The 22,772-nt window shown below is 42.0% G+C and overlaps 1 protein-coding gene across 4 annotated transcripts in view; it reads left to right on the top strand.

Moving 5' to 3' along the window:
* map2k1 (mitogen-activated protein kinase kinase 1) overlaps nt 1–22,772 on the top strand; it is a 99,001-nt gene that overhangs the window by 49,122 nt on the left and 27,107 nt on the right. Inside the window, exons 3-4 of one of the 4 annotated variants that reach the window (XM_055924623.1) lie at nt 4,610–4,756; nt 15,328–15,405. The exons of 1 other annotated variant lie outside the window; for it this stretch is intronic. In XM_055924623.1, the coding sequence (XP_055780598.1) occupies nt 4,610–4,756; nt 15,328–15,405 (225 nt within the window). The remainder of the gene's footprint in view (nt 1–4,609; nt 4,757–15,327; nt 15,406–22,772) is intronic. 2 more of the 4 variants (XM_055924624.1, XM_055924625.1) reach the window with 2 other exon arrangements.

Below are 22,772 nucleotides of genomic sequence, written 5' to 3' on the forward strand. Positions count from 1 at the left end.
ACTAGTTGTCACGGTTGTCACTAGTTGTCACAGGTGTCACTAGTTGTCACTAGTTGTCACAGTTGTCACTAGTTGTCACTGTTGTCACTATTGTCACTGTTGTCACTAGTTGTCACTGTTGTCACTAGTTGTCACAGTTGTCACAGTTGTCACTGTTGTCACTGTTGTCACTAGTTGTCACTGGTGTCACTAGTTGTCACTAGTTGTCACAGTTGTCACTGTTGTCACTAGTTGTCACTGTTGTCACTAGTTGTCACTAGTTGTCACTGTTGTCACTGTTGTCACTAGTTGTCACTAGTTGTCACTGTTGTCACTAGTTGTCACTAGTTGTCACTGTTGTCACTAGTTGTCACTAGTTGTCACAGTTCTCACAGTTGTCACTAGTTGTCACTGTTGTCACTAGTTGTCACTGTTGTCACTGTTGTCACTAGTTGTCACTAGTTGTCACTGTTGTCACTGTTGTCACTACTTGTCACTAGTTGTCACTGTTGTCACTAGTTGTCACTAGTTGTCACTGTTGTCACAGTTGTCACTAGTTGTCACAGTTGTCACTAGTTGTCACAGTTGTCACTAGTTGTCACTGTTGTCACTGTTGTCAATGTTGTCACTAGTTGTCACTAGTTGTCACTAGTTGTCACTGTTGTCACTAGTTGTCACTGTTGTCACAGTTGTCACTAGTTGTCACTAGTTGTCACTGTTGTCACTGTTGTCACTAGTTGTCACTAGTTGTCACTAGTTGTCACTGTTGTCACTAGTTGTCACTAGTTGTCACTAGTTGTCACTAGTTGTCACAGTTGTCACTAGTTGTCACTGTTGTCACTAGTTGTCACTGTTGTCACTATTGTCACTAGTTGTCACTGTTGTCACTAGTTGTCACTAGTTGTCACGGTTGTCACTAGTTGTCACTAGTTGTCACTAGTTGTCACTAGTTGTCACTAGTTGTCACGGTTGTCACTAGTTGTCACAGTTGTCACAGTTGTCACTAGTTGTCACTGTTGTCACTAGTTGTCACTGTTGTCACTAGTTGTCACTAGTTGTCACTGTTGTCACTGTTGTCACTAGTTGTCACTAGTTGTCACTGTTGTCACTAGTTGTCACTAGTTGTCACTGTTGTCACTAGTTGTCACAGTTCTCACAGTTGTCACTAGTTGTCACTGTTGTCACTAGTTGTCACTGTTGTCACTGTTGTCAATGTTGTCACTAGTTGTCACTAGTTGTCACTGTTGTCACTGTTGTCACTAGTTGTCACTAGTTGTCACTGTTGTCACTAGTTGTCACTAGTTGTCACTGTTGTCACAGTTGTCACTAGTTGTCACAGTTGTCACTAGTTGTCACAGTTGTCACTAGTTGTCACTGTTGTCACTGTTGTCAATGTTGTCACTAGTTGTCACTAGTTGTCACTGTTGTCACTAGTTGTCACTGTTGTCACAGTTGTCACTAGTTGTCACTAGTTGTCACTGTTGTCACTGTTGTCACTAGTTGTCACTAGTTGTCACTAGTTGTCACTGTTGTCACTAGTTGTCACTGTTGTCACTAGTTGTCACTAGTTGTCACTAGTTGTCACAGTTGTCACTAGTTGTCACTGTTGTCACTAGTTGTCACTGTTGTCACTTTTGTCACTAGTTGTCACTGTTGTCACTAGTTGTCACTAGTTGTCACGGTTGTCACTAGTTGTCACTAGTTGTCACTAGTTGTCACTTGTTGTCACTAGTTGTCACGGTTGTCACTAGTTGTCACAGTTGTCACAGTTGTCACTAGTTGTCACTGTTGTCACTAGTTGTCACAGTTGTCACTAGTTGTCACTGTTGTCACTATTGTCACTGTTGTCACTAGTTGTCACTGTTGTCACTAGTTGTCACAGTTGTCACAGTTGTCACTGTTGTCACTGTTGTCACTAGTTGTCACTGGTGTCACTAGTTGTCACTAGTTGTCACAGTTGTCACTAGTTGTCACTAGTTGTCACAGTTGTCACTAGTTGTCACTGTTGTCACAGTTGTCACTGTTGTCACTAGTTGTCACTAGTTGTCACTGTTGTCACTGTTGTCACTAGTTGTCACTAGTTGTCACAGTTGTCACTGTTGTCACAGTTGTCACTGTTGTCACAGTTGTCACTGTTGTCACTAGTTGTCACTAGTTGTCACTGTTGTCACTAGTTGTCACTAGTTGTCACAGTTGTCACAGTTGTCACTAGTTGTCACAGTTGTCACTAGTTGTCACTGTTGTCACTAGTTGTCACTAGTTGTCACTAGTTGTCACTAGTTGTCACAGTTGTCACTAGTTGTCACTAGTTTTCACAGTTGTCACTGTTGTCACTGTTGTCACTAGTTGTCACTAGTTGTCACTGTTGTCACTAGTTGTCACTAGTTGTCACAGTTGTCACAGTTGTCACTAGTTGTCAGAGTTGTCACAGTTGTCACTAGTTGTCACTGTTGTCACTAGTTGTCACTGTTGTCACTAGTTGTCACTAGTTGTCACTGTTGTCACTAGTTGTCACAGTTGTCACTAGTTGTCACAGTTGTCACAGTTGTCACAGTTGTCACTGTTGTCACAGTTGTCACTAGTTGTCACTAGTTGTCACTAGTTGTCACAGTTGTCACTAGTTGTCACTAGTTGTCACTGTTGTCACTAGTTGTCACTAGTTGTCACTAGTTGTCACAGTTGTCACTAGTTGTCACTAGTTGTCACAGTTGTCACAGTTGTCACTGTTGTCACAGTTGTCACAGTTGTCACTAGTTGTCACTAGTTGTCACAGTTGTCACTAGTTGTCACTAGTTGTCACTGTTGTCACTAGTTGTCACTAGTTGTCACTAGTTGTCACAGTTGTCACAGTTGTCACTAGTTGTCACTAGTTGTCACTAGTTGTTACAGTTGTCACAGTTGTCACAGTTGTCACTAGTTGTCACTGTTGTCACTATTGTCACTAGTTGTCACTGTTGTCACTAGTTGTCACTAGTTGTCACGGATGTCACTAGTTGTCACTAGTTGTCACTAGTTGTCACTGTTGTCACTAGTTGTCACGGTTGTCACTAGTTGTCACAGTTGTCACTGTTGTCACTAGTTGTCACTGTTGTCACTAGTTGTCACTAGTTGTCACTGTTGTCACTAGTTGTCACAGTTGTCACTGTTGTCACTGTTGTCACTATTGTCACGGGTTGTCACAGTTGTCACTAGTTGTCACTAGTTGTCACTAGTTGTCACTAGTTGTCACTGTTGTCACTAGTTGACACAGTTGTCACAGTTGTCACAGTTGTCACAGTTGTCACTGTTGTCACTAGTTGTCACTACTTGTCACAGTTGTCACGGGTTGTCACTGTTGTCACTAGTTGTCACTGTTGTCACTGTTGTCACTGTTGTCACTAGTTGTCACTAGTTGTCACTAGTTGTCACAGTTGTCACTAGTTGTCACTAGTTGTCACTGTTGTCACTGTTGTCACTAGTTGTCACAGTTGTCACTGTTGTCACTAGTTGTCACTGTTGTCACTAGTTGTCACTGTTGTCACTAGTTGTCACTAGTTGTCACAGTTGTCACTGTTGTCACTAGTTGTCACTGTTGTCACTAGTTGTCACTAGTTGTCACTTGTTGTCACTGTTGTCACTAGTTGTCACTAGTTGTCAACTGTTGTCACTAGTTGTCACTAGTTGTCACTGTTGTCACTAGTTGTCACTAGTTGTCACAGTTCTCACAGTTGTCACTAGTTGTCACTGTTGTCACTAGTTGTCACTGTTGTCACTGTTGTCAATGTTGTCACTAGTTGTCACTAGTTGTCACTGTTGTCACTGTTGTCACTAGTTGTCACTAGTTGTCACTGTTGTCACTAGTTGTCACTAGTTGTCACTGTTGTCACAGTTGTCACTAGTTGTCACAGTTGTCACTAGTTGTCACAGTTGTCACTAGTTGTCACTGTTGTCACTGTTGTCAATGTTGTCACTAGTTGTCACTAGTTGTCACTAGTTGTCACTGTTGTCACTAGTTGTCACTGTTGTCACAGTTGTCACTAGTTGTCACTAGTTGTCACTGTTGTCACTGTTGTCACTAGTTGTCACTAGTTGTCACTAGTTGTCACTGTTGTCACTAGTTGTCACTAGTTGTCACTAGTTGTCACTAGTTGTCACAGTTGTCACTAGTTGTCACTGTTGTCACTAGTTGTCACTGTTGTCACTATTGTCACTAGTTGTCACTAGTTGTCCCTGTTGTCACTAGTTGTCACTAGTTGTCACGGTTGTCACTAGTTGTCACTAGTTGTCACTAGTTGTCACTAGTTGTCACGGTTGTCACTAGTTGTCACAGTTGTCACTGTTGTCACTAGTTGTCACTGTTGTCACTAGTTGTCACTAGTTGTCACAGTTGTCACAGTTGTCACTGTTGTCACTAGTTGTCACAGTTGTCACTGTTGTCACTATTGTCACTAGTTGTCACTAGTTGTCACTGTTGTCACTAGTTGTCACTATTGTCACTAGTTGTCACTAGTTGTCACTGTTGTCACTAGTTGTCACTAGTTGTCACAGTTGTCACAGTTGTCACAGTTGTCACTGTTGTCACTAGTTGTCACTAGTTGTCACTGTTGTCACTGTTGTAACTAGTTTACTCCTTGCCTCCTCTGTACTCCAGTTGATCCACCTGGAGATCAAGCCGGCCATCAGGAACCAGATCATCAGAGAGCTGCAGGTTCTGCATGAGTGTAACTCCCCCTACATTGTGGGCTTCTATGGGGCCTTCTACAGCGATGGAGAGATCAGCATCTGTATGGAGCACATGGTACTACCATACTACACTATACTACATTATACTACACTATACTACACTATACTACACCTTCTACAGCGATGGAGAGATCAGCATCTGTATGGAGCACATGGTACTACCATACTACACTATACTACATTATACTACACTATACTACACTATACTACATTATACTACACTATACTACACCTTCTACAGAAATGGAGAGATCAGCATCTGTATGGAGCACATGGTACTACCATACTACACTATACTACATTATACTACACTATACTACATTATACTACACTATACTACACTATACTACACTATACTACACCTTCTACATCGATGGAGAGATCAGCATCTGTATGGAGCACATGGTACTACCATACTACACTATACTACATTATACTACACTATACTACACTATACTACACCTTCTACATCGATGGAGAGATCAGCATCTGTATGGAGCACACGGCACCACCATACTACACTATACTACATCATACTACACTATACTACACTATACCACAGTATACTACACCATACTACACTATACTACACTATACTACAGTGTACTACACCATACTACCCTATACTACACTATACTACAGTGTACTACACCATACTACACTATACTACAGCGTACGACACCATATTACACTATATTACACTATACTACAGTGTGCTGCGCCATACTACACTATACTACACTATACTACAGTATACTACAGTGTACTACACCATACTACACTATACCACACTATACTACACTATACTACACCTTCTACAGCGATGGAGAGATCAGCATCTGAATGGAACACATGGTAATACTATACCTCACTATACCACACTATACTATAACGCACTATACTACACCATGCAACACTATACCACACCACTATACTGCACAATACTACACCATACTTCGCCGCTATAGTATACCACACTATACTACACCATCATACTACACTACACTATACTATGTTATGCTACACCACTATACTACACTATACTATGCCACACTATACTACACCACCATAATATACTGCACTCTACTATACCACTATACTACACTATACTATGCTACTCCATACTACACAACTATACCACACGACACTATACTATGCTATACCACACCACCATACTACACTATAATACACCAGGCCACACTATACTACACTTTACCACACTATAATACACCACACCATACTACACTTTACCACACTACACTATACTACCCTATACCACACTATACTACACTTTACTACACTATACCACACTACACCGTACTACACTACACTATACTACACTACACCACACTATGCTACACTATACTACACTTTACCACACTATACTACACTTTACTCCCTTATGGGATTAATTGGTAACCCCTCCCTTATGGGATTAATTGGTAACCCCTCCCTTATGGGATTAATTGGTAACCCCTCCCTTATGGGATTAATTGGTAACCCCTCCCTTATGGGATTAATTGGTAACCCATCCCTTATGGGATTAATTGGTAACCCATCCCTTATGGGATTAATTGGTAACCCATCCCTTATGGGATTAATTGGTAACCCATCCCTTATGGGATTAATTGGTAACCCCTCCCTTATGGGATTAATTGGTAACCCCTCCCTTATGGGATTAATTGGCAACCCCTCCCTTATGGGATTAATTGACAACCTCTCCCTTATGGGATTAATTGGTAACCCCTCCCTTATGGGATTAATTGGTAACCCCTCCCTTATGGGATTAATTGGTAACCCCTCCCTTATGGGATTAATTGGTAACCTCTCCCTTATGGGATTAATTGACAACCCCTCCCTTATGGGATTAATTGACAACCCCTCCCTTATGGGATTAATTGGCACATTGACAAACATTACAATAATTCACAGTGGTAATTAAATGATAATTATTCTTCTGGGGTTCTCTGCATTGAGCATCACATAAAGAGTGAAAACAACACAATACATCAATACATTATAGTCAATAAGGTCCAAACAATAATTACAATTAATTAATAATTACATACATACCATACATACATATACCATAAACAGACAAATAAATACAGAACAAAAATAAACAGAAGTCACTTGAACCCAGTCTGACACAAAGAGAAGATTAATATGGTAGACAACCTTTGCATAATCTATATACACACACCATAAACCACAGAGAAGATTAATATGGTAGACAACCTTTACACAATCTATATACACACACCATAAACCACAGAGAAGATTAATATGGTAGACAAGCTTTACACAATCTATATACACACACCATTAACCACATGGAGGATAAATATTATTACTATGTAAATATAGGAAGCCTTTTTGTATTTTATTCCAGGCTTTATGTAAATATTCTGCAAACAGAAATACACAATGGACAAAAAAAACATTTAAATATCTTGTGATCACTCAGCCACATAATGCCAGGGTATATCTGGTGGTCTGTCTCCTCATCACTCAGCCACATAATGCCAGGGTATATCTGGTGGTCTGTCTCCTCATCACTCAGCCACATAATGCCAGGGTATATATGGTGGTCTGTCTCCTCATCACTCAGCCACATAATGCCAGGGTATATCTGGTGGTCTGTCTCCTCATCCCTCAGCCACATAATGCCAGGGTATATCTGGTGGTCTGTCTCCTCATCACTCAGCCACATAATGCCAGGGTATATATGGTGGTCTGTCTCCTCATCACTCAGCCACATAATGCCAGGGTATATCTGGTGGTCTGTCTCCTCATCCCTCAGCCACATAATGCCAGGGTATATCTGGTGGTCTGTCTCCTCATCCCTCAGCCACATAATGCCAGGGTATATCTGGTGGTCTGTCTCCTCATCACTCAGCCACATAATGTCAGGGTATATCTGGTGGTCTGTCTCCTCATCACTCAGCCACATAATGCCAGGGTATATCTGGTGGTCTGTCTCCTCATCGCTCAGCCACATAATGCCAGGGTATATCTGGTGGTCTGTCTCCTCATCACTCAGCCACATAATTGTCAGGGTATATCTGGTGGTCTGTCTCCTCATCACTCAGCCACATAATGCCAGGGTATATCTGGTGGTCTGTCTCCTCATCACTCAGCCACATAATGCCAGGGTATATCTGGTGGTCTGTCTCCTCGTCGCTCAGCCACATAATGCCAGGGTATATCTGGTGGTCTGTCTCCTCATCACTCAGCCACATAATGCCAGGGTATATCTGGTGGTCTGTCTCCTCATCACTCAGCCACATAATGCCAGGGTATATCTGGTGGTCTGTCTCCTCATCACTCAGCCACATAATGCCAGGGTATAGCTGGTGGTCTGTCTCCTCATCACTCAGCCACATAATGCCAGGGTATATCTGGTGGTCTGTCTCCTCATCCCTCAGCCACATAATGCCAGGGTATATATGGTGGTCTGTCTCCTCATCACTCAGCCACATAATGCCAGGGTATATCTGGTGGTCTGTCTCCTCATCACTCAGCCACATAATGCCAGGGTATATCTGGTGGTCTGTCTCCTCATCACTCAGCCACATAATGCCAGGGTATATCTGGTGGTCTGTCTCCTCATCACTCAGCCACATAATGCCAGGGTATATCTGGTGGTCTGTCTCCTCATCACTCAGCCACATAATGCCAGGGTATATCTGGTGGTCTGTCTCCTCATCCCTCAGCCACATAATGCCAGGGTATATCTGGTGGTCTGTCTCCTCATCACTCAGCCACATAATGCCAGGGTATATCTGGTGGTCTGTCTCCTCATCACTCAGCCACATAATGCCAGGGTATATCTGGTGGTCTGTCTAGAATAAGAGCAGGTGTATATCGTGGTAGAAAGGGCAATAGAGGATAAAATGAGTTTCATTCTCTATTTCTTTGAAGTCACAATAATTACATAGGCTTTTCCATTTCACCACAATTACCGACCTGTTTCAATACGCAGAGGCAATATCCCTGATCTGACCTGTTTCAATACGCAGAGGCAATATCCCTGATCTGACCTGTTTCAATACGCAGAGGCAATATCCCTGATCTGACCTGTTTCAATACGCAGAGGCAATATCCCTGATCTGACCTGTTTCAATACGCAGAGGCAATATCCCTGATCTGGCCTGTTTCAATACGCTGAGGCAATATCCCCGATCTGACCTGTTTCAATACGCAGAGGCAATATCCCTGATCTGACCTGTTTCAATACGCTGAGGCAATATCCCTGATCTGACCTGTTTCAATACGCTGAGGCAATATCCCTGATCTGACCTGTTTCAATACACAGAGGCAATATCCCTGATCTGACCTGTTTCAATACGCAGAGGCAATATCCCTGATCTGACCTGTTTCAATACGCTGAGGCAATATCCCTGATCTGACCTGTTTCAATACGCAGAGGCAATATCCCTGATCTGGCCTGTTTCAATACGCAGAGGCAATATCCCTGATCTGACCTGTTTCAATACGCTGAGGCAATATCCCTGATCTGACCTGTTTCAATACGCAGAGGCAATATCCCTGATCTGACCTGTTTCAATACGCAGAGGCAATATCCCTGATCTGACCTGTTTCAATACGCTGAGGCAATATCCCTGATCTGACCTGTTTCAATACGCAGAGGCAATATCCCTGATCTGACCTGTTTCAATACGCAGAGGCAATATCCCTGATCTTACCTGTTTCAATACGCAGAGGCAATATCCCTGATCTGACCTGTTTCACATAGCGATCTCTTGTTTTTAGGTCGGTTATACGTAATACATGTCTCTCACACACCAATTCACACCTTAATCAAACAAAAGGTTCTCTATTTGGGTTGATGATTAATCTCCTCCAAACATTTTCTTTTCATATTTCATCAACAGTTGTTTTTGTTTTTTAAATCATATCTATGTCTTCTTTCATTTGGTTTTTCGTACAGATGTTCACAGTCAGACTGTTTAAAAAGGTCGGACATTTCAGTTGCCCAGACCCCCCCCCCCCCTATAGATAGATCCCATTAAAAAACTGTACTAGCTATTCTGGCAGTTGCCCTATCAAACAGTCTATTCCAAAGTCTCTCCGTACACACCTTCCATCTCACCTCACAGGGTTCCCAAGACCCATGTCCCCAGGTATTACAAGTAGAGGTGCAAACTTGTGGACACCTAAAAAGTAGCGTCCTGCTCTGTTGTGGACGTGTTCGTTTAAAATAAATACCTCTTAGCGCCTCACAGTCCTGCTGAATAGTCCAGTACAGGACAGACGCATATCTGATACAGTTTGGAGTACGTGGCATAACCGACATCTTCGAGTGGTTTTTGCTCTTCCTGTAACTCCCCCAAGAGCTCTACTTCCTGAGTCGGCCAGGACAGATGTTCCCTATAGAAAGGTCACATGTCTCTACTTCCTGAGTCGGCCAGGACAGATGTTCCCTATAGAAAGGTCACGTCTCTACTTCCTGAGTCGGCCAGGACAGATGTTCCCTATAGAAAGGTCACGTGTCTCTACTTCCTGAGTCGGCCAGGACAGATGTTCCCTATAGAAAGGTCACATGTCTCTACTTCCTGAGTCGTCCAGGGCAGATGTTCCCTATAGAAAGGTCACATGTCTCCACTTCCTGAGTCGGCCAGGACAAAAGTTCCCTATAGAAAGGTCACATGTCTCTACTTCCTGAGTCGGCCAGGACAGATGTTCCCTATAGAAAGGTCACGTGTCTCCACTTCCTGAGTCGGCCAGGGCAAAAGTTCCCTATAGAAAGGTCACATGTCTCTACTTCCTGAGTCGGCCAGGGCAGATGTTCCCTATAGAAAGGTCACGTCTCTACTTCCTGAGTCGGCCAGGACAGATGTTCCCTATAGAAAGGTCACATGTCTCTACTTCCTGAGTCGGCCAGGACAGATGTTCCCTATAGAAAGGTCACGTCTCTACTTCCTGAGTCGGCCAGGACAGATGTTCCCTATAGAAAGGTCACATGTCTCTACTTCCTGAGTCGTCCAGGACAGATGTTCCCTATAGAAAGGTCACGTCTCTACTTCCTGAGTCGGCCAGGACAGATGTTCCCTATAGAAAGGTCACATGTCTCTACTTCCTGAGTCGGCCAGGACAGATGTTCCCTATAGAAAGGTCACGTCTCTACTTCCTGAGTTGGCCAGGGCAGATGTTCCCTATAGAAAGGTCACGTCTCTACTTCCTGAGTCGTCCAGGACAGATGTTCCCTATAGAAAGGTCACGTCTCTACTTCCTGAGTCGGCCAGGACAGATGTTCCCTATAGAAAGGTCACGTCTCTACTTCCTGAGTCGGCCAGGACAGATGTTCCCTATAGAAAGGTCACGTGTCTCTACTTCCTGAGTCGGCCAGGACAGATGTTCCCTATAGAAAGGTCACATGTCTCTACTTCCTGAGTCGGCCAGGACAGATGTTCCCTATAGAAAGGTCACGTCTCTACTTCCTGAGTCGGCCAGGACAGATGTTCCCTATAGAAAGGTCACGTCTCTACTTCCTGAGTCGGCCAGGACAGATGTTCCCTATAGAAAGGTCACGTCTCTACTTCCTGAGTCGTCCAGGACAGATGTTCCCTATAGAAAGGTCACATGTCTCTACTTCCTGAGTCGGCCAGGACAGATGTTCCCTATAGAAAGGTCACGTGTCTCTACTTCCTGAGTCGTCCAGGACAGATGTTCCCTATAGAAAGGTCACGTCTCTACTTCCTGAGTCGGCCAGGGCAGATGTTCCCTATAGAAAGGTCACGTCTCTACTTCCTGAGTCGTCCAGGACAGATGTTCCCTATAGAAAGGTCACGTCTCTACTTCCTGAGTCGGCCAGGACAGATGTTCCCTATAGAAAGGTCACGTCTCTACTTCCTGAGTCGGCCAGGACAGATGTTCCCTATAGAAAGGTCACGTCTCTACTTCCTGAGTCGTCCAGGACAGATGTTCCCTATAGAAAGGTCACGTCTCTACTTCCTGAGTCGTCCAGGACAGATGTTCCCTATAGAAAGGTCACATGTCTCTACTTCCTGAGTCGGCCAGGACAGATGTTCCCTATAGAAAGGTCACGTCTCTACTTCCTGAGTCGTCCAGGACAGATGTTCCCTATAGAAAGGTCACATGTCTCTACTTCCTGAGTCGGCCAGGACAGATGTTCCCTATAGAAAGGTCACGTCTCTACTTCCTGAGTCGGCCAGGACAGATGTTCCCTATAGAAAGGTCACGTCTCTACTTCCTGAGTCGGCCAGGACAGATGTTCCCTATAGAAAGGTCACGTCTCTACTTCCTGAGTCGTCCAGGACAGATGTTCCCTATAGAAAGGTCACGTCTCTACTTCCTGAGTCGTCCAGGACAGATGTTCCCTATAGAAAGGTCACATGTCTCTACTTCCTGAGTCGGCCAGGACAGATGTTCCCTATAGAAAGGTCACGTCTCTACTTCCTGAGTCGTCCAGGACAGATGTTCCCTATAGAAAGGTCACATGTCTCTACTTCCTGAGTCGTCCAGGGCAGATGTTCCCTATAGAAAGGTCACGTCTCTACTTCCTGAGTCGGCCAGGACAGATGTTCCCTATAGAAAGGTCACATGTCTCTACTTCCTGAGTCGGCCAGGACAGATGTTCCCTATAGAAAGGTCACGTCTCTACTTCCTGAGTCGGCCAGGACAGATGTTCCCTATAGAAAGGTCACGTCTCTACTTCCTGAGTCGGCCAGGACAGATGTTCCCTATAGAAAGGTCACATGTCTCTACTTCCTGAGTCGGCCAGGACAGATGTTCCCTATAGAAAGGTCACGTCTCTACTTCCTGAGTCGGCCAGGACAGATGTTCCCTATAGAAAGGTCACGTCTCTACTTCCTGAGTCGGCCAGGACAGATGTTCCCTATAGAAAGGTCACGTCTCTACTTCCTGAGTCGTCCAGGACAGATGTTCCCTATAGAAAGGTCACATGTCTCTACTTCCTGAGTCGGCCAGGACAGATGTTCCCTATAGAAAGGTCACGTCTCTACTTCCTGAGTCGTCCAGGACAGATGTTCCCTATAGAAAGGTCACATGTCTCTACTTCCTGAGTCGGCCAGGACAGATGTTCCCTATAGAAAGGTCACATGTCTCTACTTCCTGAGTCGTCCAGGGCAGATGTTCCCTATAGAAAGGTCACGTCTCTACTTCCTGAGTCGGCCAGGACAGATGTTCCCTATAGAAAGGTCACGTCTCTACTTCCTGAGTCGGCCAGGACAGATGTTCCCTATAGAAAGGTCACGTCTCTACTTCCTGAGTCGGCCAGGACAGATGTTCCCTATAGAAAGGTCACGTCTCTACTTCCTGAGTCGTCCAGGACAGATGTTCCCTATAGAAAGGTCACATGTCTCTACTTCCTGAGTCGGCCAGGACAGATGTTCCCTATAGAAAGGTCACGTCTCTACTTCCTGAGTCGGCCAGGACAGATGTTCCCTATAGAAAGGTCACGTCTCTACTTCCTGAGTCGTCCAGGACAGATGTTCCCTATAGAAAGGTCACGTCTCTACTTCCTGAGTCGGCCAGGACAGATGTTCCCTATAGAAAGGTCACGTCTCTACTTCCTGAGTCGTCCAGGACAGATGTTCCCTTTAGAAAGGTCACATGTCTCTACTTCCTGAGTCGGCCAGGACAGATGTTCCCTATAGAAAGGTCACGTCTCTACTTCCTGAGTCGGCCAGGACAGATGTTCCCTATAGAAAGGTCACATGTTCATCAATAAAAAAATACCCAAATATTTATAAATGCAAGGAAACCCCAGAATGTCTTCACCAAAACAAAACTGAAAAACACTTCTCTTAGTCACTGGTTTTCTATAATGCATTATCTGTGTTTTAGTCTGATCGTGAGTCTCCATCTTTTACACCAAGTCATTATCTGTGTTTTAGTCTGATCGTGAGTCTCCATCTTTTACACCAAGTCATTATCTGTGTTTTAGTCTGATCGTGAGTCTCCATCTTTTACACCAAGTCATTATCTGTGTTTTAGTCTGATCGTGAGTCTCCATCTTTTACACCAAGTCATTATCTGTGTTTTAGTCTGATCGTGAGTCTCCATCTTTTACACCAAGTCATTATCTGTGTTTTAGTCTGATCGTGAGTCTCCATCTTTTACACCAAGTCCCTATTATTCTGACATTTCACATTCTTAAAATAAAGTGGTGATTCTAACTGACCTAAGACAGGACATTTTTACTAGGATTAAATGTCAGGAATTGTGAAAAAAATTGTTTAAATGTATTTGGCGAAAGGTGTATGTAAACTTCTGACTTAAACTGTATATATTTTTTATTTTTTATATTTAACCATTATTTAACCAGGTAGGCTAGTTGAGAACAAGTTCTCATTTATAACTGTGACCTGGCCAAGATAAAGCAAAGCAGTTCGACACAAACAACAACACAAAGTTACACATGGAGTAAACAAAACATACAGTCAATAATACAGTAGAACAAAATAAAACAAAAAGTCTATATACATTGAGTGAAAATGAGGTAAGATAAGGGAGTTAAGGCAGTAAATAGGCCACGGTGGCAAATTAATTACAATATAGCAATTAAAACCCGGGGTGATTGATGTGCAGAAGATGAATATGCAAGCAGAGATACTGGGGTGCAAAGGAGCAAGATAAATAATAATAACAATATGGTGTATTAATTAGTATTAATTAGTATTAATTAGTATTAATTAGTATTAATTAGTATTAATTAGGTGTCTGAACCTTTCACTGTAATGAAGTTTAATTATTTAAAATACCTTCTTCTGCCCATCTCTCTGTCCCCGTCCATCTCTCTGTCCCCGTCCATCTCTCTGTCCCCGTCCATCTCTCTGTCCCCGTCCATCTCTCTGTCCCCGTCCATCTCTCTGTCCCCGTCCATCTCTCTGTTCCTCTGTCCCCGTCCATCTCTCTGTCCCTCTGTCCCCGTCCATCTCTCTGTTCCTCTGTCCCCGTCCATCTCTCTGTTCCTCTGTCCCCGTCCATCTCTCTGTTCCTCTGTCCCCGTCCATCTCTCTGTTCCTCTGTCCCCGTCCATCTCTCTGTTCCTCTGTCCCCGTCCATCTCTCTGTCCCTCTGTCCCCGTCCATCTCTCTGTCCCCGTCCATCTCTCTGTCCCCTTCCATCGCTATGTTCCTCTGTCCCCGTCCATCTCTCTGTCCCCGTCCATCTCTCTGTCCCTGTTCATCTCTATGTTCCTCTGTCCCCGTCCATCTCTCTGTCCCCTTCCATCGCTATGTTCCTCTGTCCCCGTCTATCTCTCTTTCCCCGTCCATCTCTCTGTCCCCGTTCATCTCTATGTTCCTCTGTCCCCGTCCATCTCTCTGTCCCCTTCCATCGCTATGTTCCTCTGTCCCCGTCTATCTCTCTTTCCCCGTCCATCTCTCTGTCCCCGTTCATCTCTATGTTCCTCTGTCCCCGTCCATCTCTCTGTCCCCTTCCATCGCTATGTTCCTCTGTCCCCGTCTATCTCTCTTTCCCCGTCCATCTCTCTGTCCCCGTTCATCTCTATGTTCCTCTGTCCCCGTCCATCTCTCTGTCCCCTTCCATCGCTATGTTCCTCTGTCCCCGTCCATCTCTCTGTTCCTCTGTCCCCTTCCATCTCTCTGTCTGCAGGACGGTGGTTCTCTGGATCAGTCTCTGAAGAAAGCAGGAAAGATACCAGAACAGATCCTGGGGAAAGTCAGCATCGCTGTGGGTACCTCAAACACATCTATGTCTCTCTCTCTCTTCATCTCTCTCTCTTCATCTCTCTCTCTGACCCTCTCTCCGATTTCAATTTCAATTCAAGGGGCTTTATTGGCATGGGAAACATGTGTTAACATTGCCAAAGTAAGTGAGGTAGATAATAAACAAAAGTGAAATAAACAATAAATATTTACAGTAAACGTTACACTCACAGAAGTTCCAAAAAGAATAAAGACATTGTAACGGCGTTCCTCGTCCTCTTCATCCGAAAAGGAGGAGTAGTGATTGGACCAAAATGCAGCGTTGTAGTTCGACATATTATTTATTAAACAAAACAGGAAACACGACGAACACGAAACACTTGAGAATTTACAAAATAACAAACGCAGTCAACAGACCTGGACACGAACTTACATATAACGTGAAGAACGCAATAACAGGAAAACTGACTACATGACACGAACGAACAAACAAAACCGAAAACAGTCCCGTGTGGCGTAACATACACTTACACTGACACAGGAGACAACCACCCACAAACAAACAGTGTGAAAACACCTACCTTAATATGGCTCTCAATCAGAGGAAATGAAAACCACCTGCCTCTAATTGAGAGCCATATCAGGTCACCCTTTAAACCAACATAGAAACAGAAAACATAGACTGCCCACCCAAACTCACATCCTGACCAACTAACACATACAAAAACTAACAGAAAACAGGTCAGGAACGTGACAGACATTTCAAATGTCATATTATGTAAATATACAGTGTTGTAATGACGTGCAAATAGTTAAAGTACAAAAGGGAAAATAAATCAACATAAATATGGGTTGTATTTACAATGGTGTTTGTTCTTCACTGGTTGCCCTTTTCTGGTGGCAACAGGTCACAAATCTTGCTGCTGTGATGTCACACTGTGGTATTTCTCCCAGTAGATATGGGAGTTTATCAAAATTGGGTTTGTTTTCAAATTCTTTGTGGATCTGTGTAATCTGAGGGAAATATGTGTCTCTAATATGGTCATACATTTGGCAGGAGGTTAGGAAGTGCAGCTCAGTTTCCACCTCATTTTGTGGGCAGTGAGCACATAGCCTGTCTTCTCTTGAGAGCCAGGTCTGCCTACGGCGGCCTTTCTCAATAGCAAGGCTATGCTCACTGAGTCTGTACATAGTCAAAGATTTCCTTAAATTTGGGTCAGTCACAGTAGTCAGGTATTCTGTTTAGGGTAATCATAGTTTAGTTTCCTCATCGTTTAGTTGGGTCTAACCAAGTTGTTTTATCTCTCTCATTCACTGAGCTAAAAATCTGAAATTACAACACAAAAAGGACTGAATGATGTATTCAGGGAGATTTCCATGAAAAAATGTTTTGAATGTACTGTAGGCCTGTATGATGTACCACTGCTGTATGATGTACTACTGCTGTATGTGATGTACTACTACTGTGTGTGATGTACTACTGCTGTATGTGATGTACTACTACTGTATGATGTACTACTACTGTATGTGATGTACTACTACTGTATGATGTACTACTACTGTATGTGGTGTACTACTACTGTATGTGATGTACTACTACTGTATGTGATGTACTACTACTGTATGTGATGTACTACTACTGTATGTGATGTACTACTACTGTATGTGATGTACTACTGCTGTATACTGATGTACTACTACTGTATGTGATGTACTACTACTGTATGATGTACTACTGCTGTATGTGATGTACTACTACTGTATGTGATGTACTACTACTGTATGATGTACTACTACTGTATGTGATGTACTACTGCTGTATGTGATGTACTACTGCTGTATGTGATGTACTACTGCTGTATGATGTACTACTACTGTATGTGATGTACTACTGCTGTATGTGATGTACTACTGCTGTATGTGATGTACTACTGCTGTATGATGTACTACTGCTGTATGATGTACTACTACTGTATGTGATGTACTACTACTGTATGTGATGTACTACTGCTGTATGTGATGTACTACTACTGTATGTGATGTACTACTACTGTATGATGTACTACTGCTGTATGTGATGTACTACTACTGTATGTGATGTACTACTACTGTATGTGATGTACTACTACTGTATGTGATGTACTACTGCTGTATGATGTACTACTGCTGTATGTGATGTTCTACTACTGTATGATGTACTACTACTGTATGCTGATCTACTACTACTGTATGTGGTGTACTACTGCTGTGTGTGATGTACTACTACTGTATGTGATGTACTACTACTGTATGTGATGTACTACTACTGTATGTGATGTACTACTGCTGTATGTGATGTACTACTACTGTATGTGATGTACTACCACTGTATGTGATGTACTACTACTGTATGTGATGTACTACTGCTGTATGTGATGTACTACTGCTGTATACTGATGTACTACTACTGTATGTGATGTACTACTGCTGTATGTGATGTACTACTACTGTATGTGATGTACTACTACTGTATGTGATGTACTACTGCTGTATACTGATGTACTACTACTGTATGTGATGTACTACTGCTGTATGTGATGTACTACTACTGTATGTGATGTACTACTGCTGTATACTGATGTACTACTGCTGTATGTGATGTATTACTGCTGTATGTGATGTACTACTGCTGTATGTGATGTACTACTGCTGTATGTGATGTACTACTACTGTATGTGATGTACTACTACTGTATGTGATGTACTACTGCTGTATGTGATGTACTACTGCTGTATGTGATGTACTACTACTGTATGATGTACTACTGCTGTTTGTGATGTACTACTGCTGTATGTGATGTACTACTGCTGTATGTGATGTACTACTGCTGTATGTGATGTATTACTGCTGTATGTGATGTACTACTGCTGTATGTGATGTACTACTGCTGTATGTGATGTACTACTACTGTATGATGTACTACTGCTGTATGTGATGTACTACTGCTGTATGTGATGTACTACTGCTGTATGTGATGTACTACTACTGTATGTGATGTACTACTACTGTATGTGATGTACTACTGCTGTATGTGATGTACTACTGCTGTATGTGATGTACTACTACTGTATGTGATGTACTACTACTGTATGTGATGTACTACTGCTGTATGTGATGTACTACTGCTGTGTGATGTACTACTGCTGTATGTGATGTACTACTACTGTATGTGATGTACTACTGCTGTATGTGATGTACTACTACTGTATGATGTACTACTACTGTATGTGATGTACTACTACTGTATGTGATGTACTACTACTGTATGTGATGTACTACTGCTGTATGTGATGTACTACTACTGTATGTGATGTACTACTGCTGTATGATGTACTACTGCTGTATGATGTACTACTGCTGTATGTGATGTACTACTACTGTATGTGATGTACTACTACTGTATGTGATGTACTACTACTGTATGTGATGTACTACTGCTGTATGTGATGTACTACTACTGTATGTGATGTACTACTGCTGTATGATGTACTACTACTGTATGTGATGTACTACTGCTGTATGTGATGTACTACTACTGTATGTGATGTACTACTGCTGTATGTGATGTACTACTGCTGTATACTGATGTACTACTGCTGTATGATGTACTACTGCTGTATGTGATGTACTACTGCTGTATGTGATGTACTACTACTGTATGTGATGTACTACGGCTGTATGTGATGTACTACTGCTGTATACTGATGTACTACTACTGTATGATGTACTACTGCTGTATGTGATGTACTACTACTGTATGTGATCTACTACTACTGTATGTGATGTACTACTACTGTATGATGTACTACTGCTGTATACTGATGTACTACTACTGTATGTGATGTTCTACTACTGTATGTGATGTACTACTACTGTATGTGATGTACTACTGCTGTATGTGATGTACTACTGCTGTATACTGATGTACTACTGCTGTATGATGTACTACTGCTGTATGTGATGTACTACTACTGTATGATGTACTACTGCTGTATGTGATGTATTACTGCTGTATGTGATGTACTACTGCTGTATGTGATGTACTACTGCTGTATGTGATGTACTACTGCTGTATGTGATGTACTACTGCTGTATGTGATGTACTACTACTGTATGTGATGTACTACTGCTGTATGTGATGTACTACTGCTGTATGTGATGTACTACTACTGTATGTGATGTACTACTGCTGTATGATGTACTACTACTGTATGTGATGTACTACTGCTGTATGTGATGTACTACTACTGTATGTGATGTACTACTGCTGTATGATGTACTACTGCTGTATGTGATGTACTACTACTGTATGATGTACTACTGCTGTATGTGATGTACTACTGCTGTATGTGATGTACTACTACTGTATGTGATGTATTACTGCTGTATGTGATGTACTACTGCTGTATGTGATGTACTACTACTGTATACTGATGTACTACTGCTGTATGTGATGTACTACTGCTGTATGTGATGTATTACTGCTGTATGTGGTGTACTACTACTGTATGTGATGTACTACTACTGTATGTGATGTACTACTGCTGTATGTGGTGTACTACTACTGTATGTGATGTACTACTACTGTATGTGATGTATTACTACTGCTGTGTGATGTATTACTGCTGTGTGATGTACTACTACTGCTGTATGATGTACTACTGCTGTATGTGATGTACTACTGCTGTATACTGATGTACTACTGCTGTATGTGATGTACTACTGCTGTATGTGATGTACTACTACTGTATGATGTACTACTGCTGTATGTGATGTACTACTACTGTATGATGTACTACTGCTGTATGATGTACTACTACTGTATGTGATGTACTACTGCTGTATGTGATGTACTACTGCTGTATGTGATGTACTACTACTGTATGTGATGTACTACTACTGTATGTGATGTACTACTACTGTATGATGTACTACTACTGTATGATGTACTACTACTGTATGTGATGTACTACTACTGTATGATGTACTACTGCTGTATGATGTACTACTACTGTATGTGATGTACTACTACTGTATGATGTACTACTACTGTATGTGATGTACTACTGCTGTATGTGATGTACTACTGCTGTATGATGTACTACTACTGTATGATGTACTACTGCTGTATGTGATGTACTACTACTGTATGTGATGTACTACTGCTGTATGTGATGTACTACTGCTGTATGTGATGTACTACTACTGTATGTGATGTACTACTGCTGTATGTGATGTACTACTGCTGTATGTGATGTATTACTGCTGTATGTGATGTACTACTGCTGTATGTGATGTACTACTACTGTATGATGTACTACTACTGTATGATGTACTACTACTGTATGTGAAGTACTACTGCTGTATGTGATGTACTACTACTGTATGATGTACTACTACTGTATGATGTACTACTACTGTATGTGATGTACTACTGCTGTATGTGATGTACTACTACTGTATGATGTACTACTACTGTATGATGTACTACTACTGTATGATGTATTACTGCTGTATGTGATGTACTACTACTGTATGATGTACTACTACTGTATGATGTACTACTACTGTATGATGTACTACTACTGTATGATGTATTACTGCTGTATGTGATGTACTACTGCTGTATACTGATGTACTACTGCTGTATGATGTACTACTGCTGTATACTGATGTACTACTACTGTATGATGTACTACTACTGTATGTGATGTACTACTGCTGTATACTGATGTACTACTGCTGTATGATGTACTACTGCTGTATACTGATGTACTACTACTGTATGTGATGTACTACTACTGTATGATGTATTACTGCTGTGTGATGTACTACTGCTGTGTGATGTACTACTACTGTATGTGATGTACTACTACTGTATGTGATGTACTACTACTGTATGTGATGTACTACTACTGTATGTGATGTACTACTGCTGTATGTGATGTATTACTGCTGTATGTGAAGTACTACTGCTGTATGTGATGTACTACTACTGTATGTGATGTACTACTACTGTATGTGATGTACTACTACTGTATGTGATGTACTACTACTGTATGATGTACTACTGCTGTATGTGATGTACTACTACTGTATGTGATGTACTACTACTGTATGATGTACTACTACTGTATGTGATGTACTACTACTGTATGTGATGTACTACTGCTGTATGTGATGTACTACTACTGTATGTGATGTACTACTACTGTATGATGTACTACTACTGTATGTGATGTACTACTACTGTATGATGTACTACTACTGTATGTGATGTACTACTGCTGTATGATGTACTACTGTATGTGATGTACTACTACTGTATGATGTACTACTACTGTATGTGATGTACTACTGCTGTATGTGATGTACTACTGCTGTATGTGATGTACTACTACTGTATGTGATGTACTACTACTGTATGATGTACTACTGCTGTATGTGATGTACTACTACTGTATGTGATGTACTACTACTGTATGATGTACTACTGCTGTATGTGATGTACTACTACTGTATGTGATGTACTACTGCTGTATGATGTACTACTACTGTATGTGATGTACTACTGCTGTATGATGTACTACTGCTGTATGTGGTGTACTACTACTGTATGTGATGTACTACTACTGTATGTGATGTACTACTGCTGTATGTGATGTACTACTGCTGTATGTGGTGTACTACTGCTGTATGTGATGTACTACTGCTGTATGTGATGTACTACTGCTGTATACTGATGTACTACTACTGTATGTGATGTACTACTGCTGTATGTGATGTACTACTGCTGTATGTGATGTACTACTGCTGTATGTGATGTACTACTGCTGTATGTGATGTACTACTGCTGTATACTGATGTACTACTACTGTATGTGATGTACTACTGCTGTATGTGATGTACTACTGCTGTATGTGATGTACTACTACTGTATGTGATGTACTACTACTGTATGTGATGTACTACTGCTGTATACTGATGTACTACTACTGTATGTGATGTACTACTGCTGTATGTGATGTACTACTACTGTATGTGATGTACTACTGCTGTATGTGATGTACTACTGCTGTATGTGATGTACTACTGCTGTATGTGATGTACTACTGCTGTATACTGATGTACTACTACTGTATGTGATGTACTACTGCTGTATGTGATGTACTACTACTGTATGTGATGTACTACTGCTGTATGTGATGTACTACTACTGTATGTGATGTACTACTGCTGTATGTGATGTACTACTGCTGTATGTGATGTACTACTGCTGTATGTGATGTACTACTGCTGTATGATGTACTACTACTGTATGATGATGTACTACTGCTGTATGATGTACTACTA

The sequence above is a fragment of the Salvelinus fontinalis genome, chromosome 6, assembly GCF_029448725.1.
Source record: "Salvelinus fontinalis isolate EN_2023a chromosome 6, ASM2944872v1, whole genome shotgun sequence".
NCBI lineage: Eukaryota > Metazoa > Chordata > Actinopteri > Salmoniformes > Salmonidae > Salvelinus > Salvelinus fontinalis.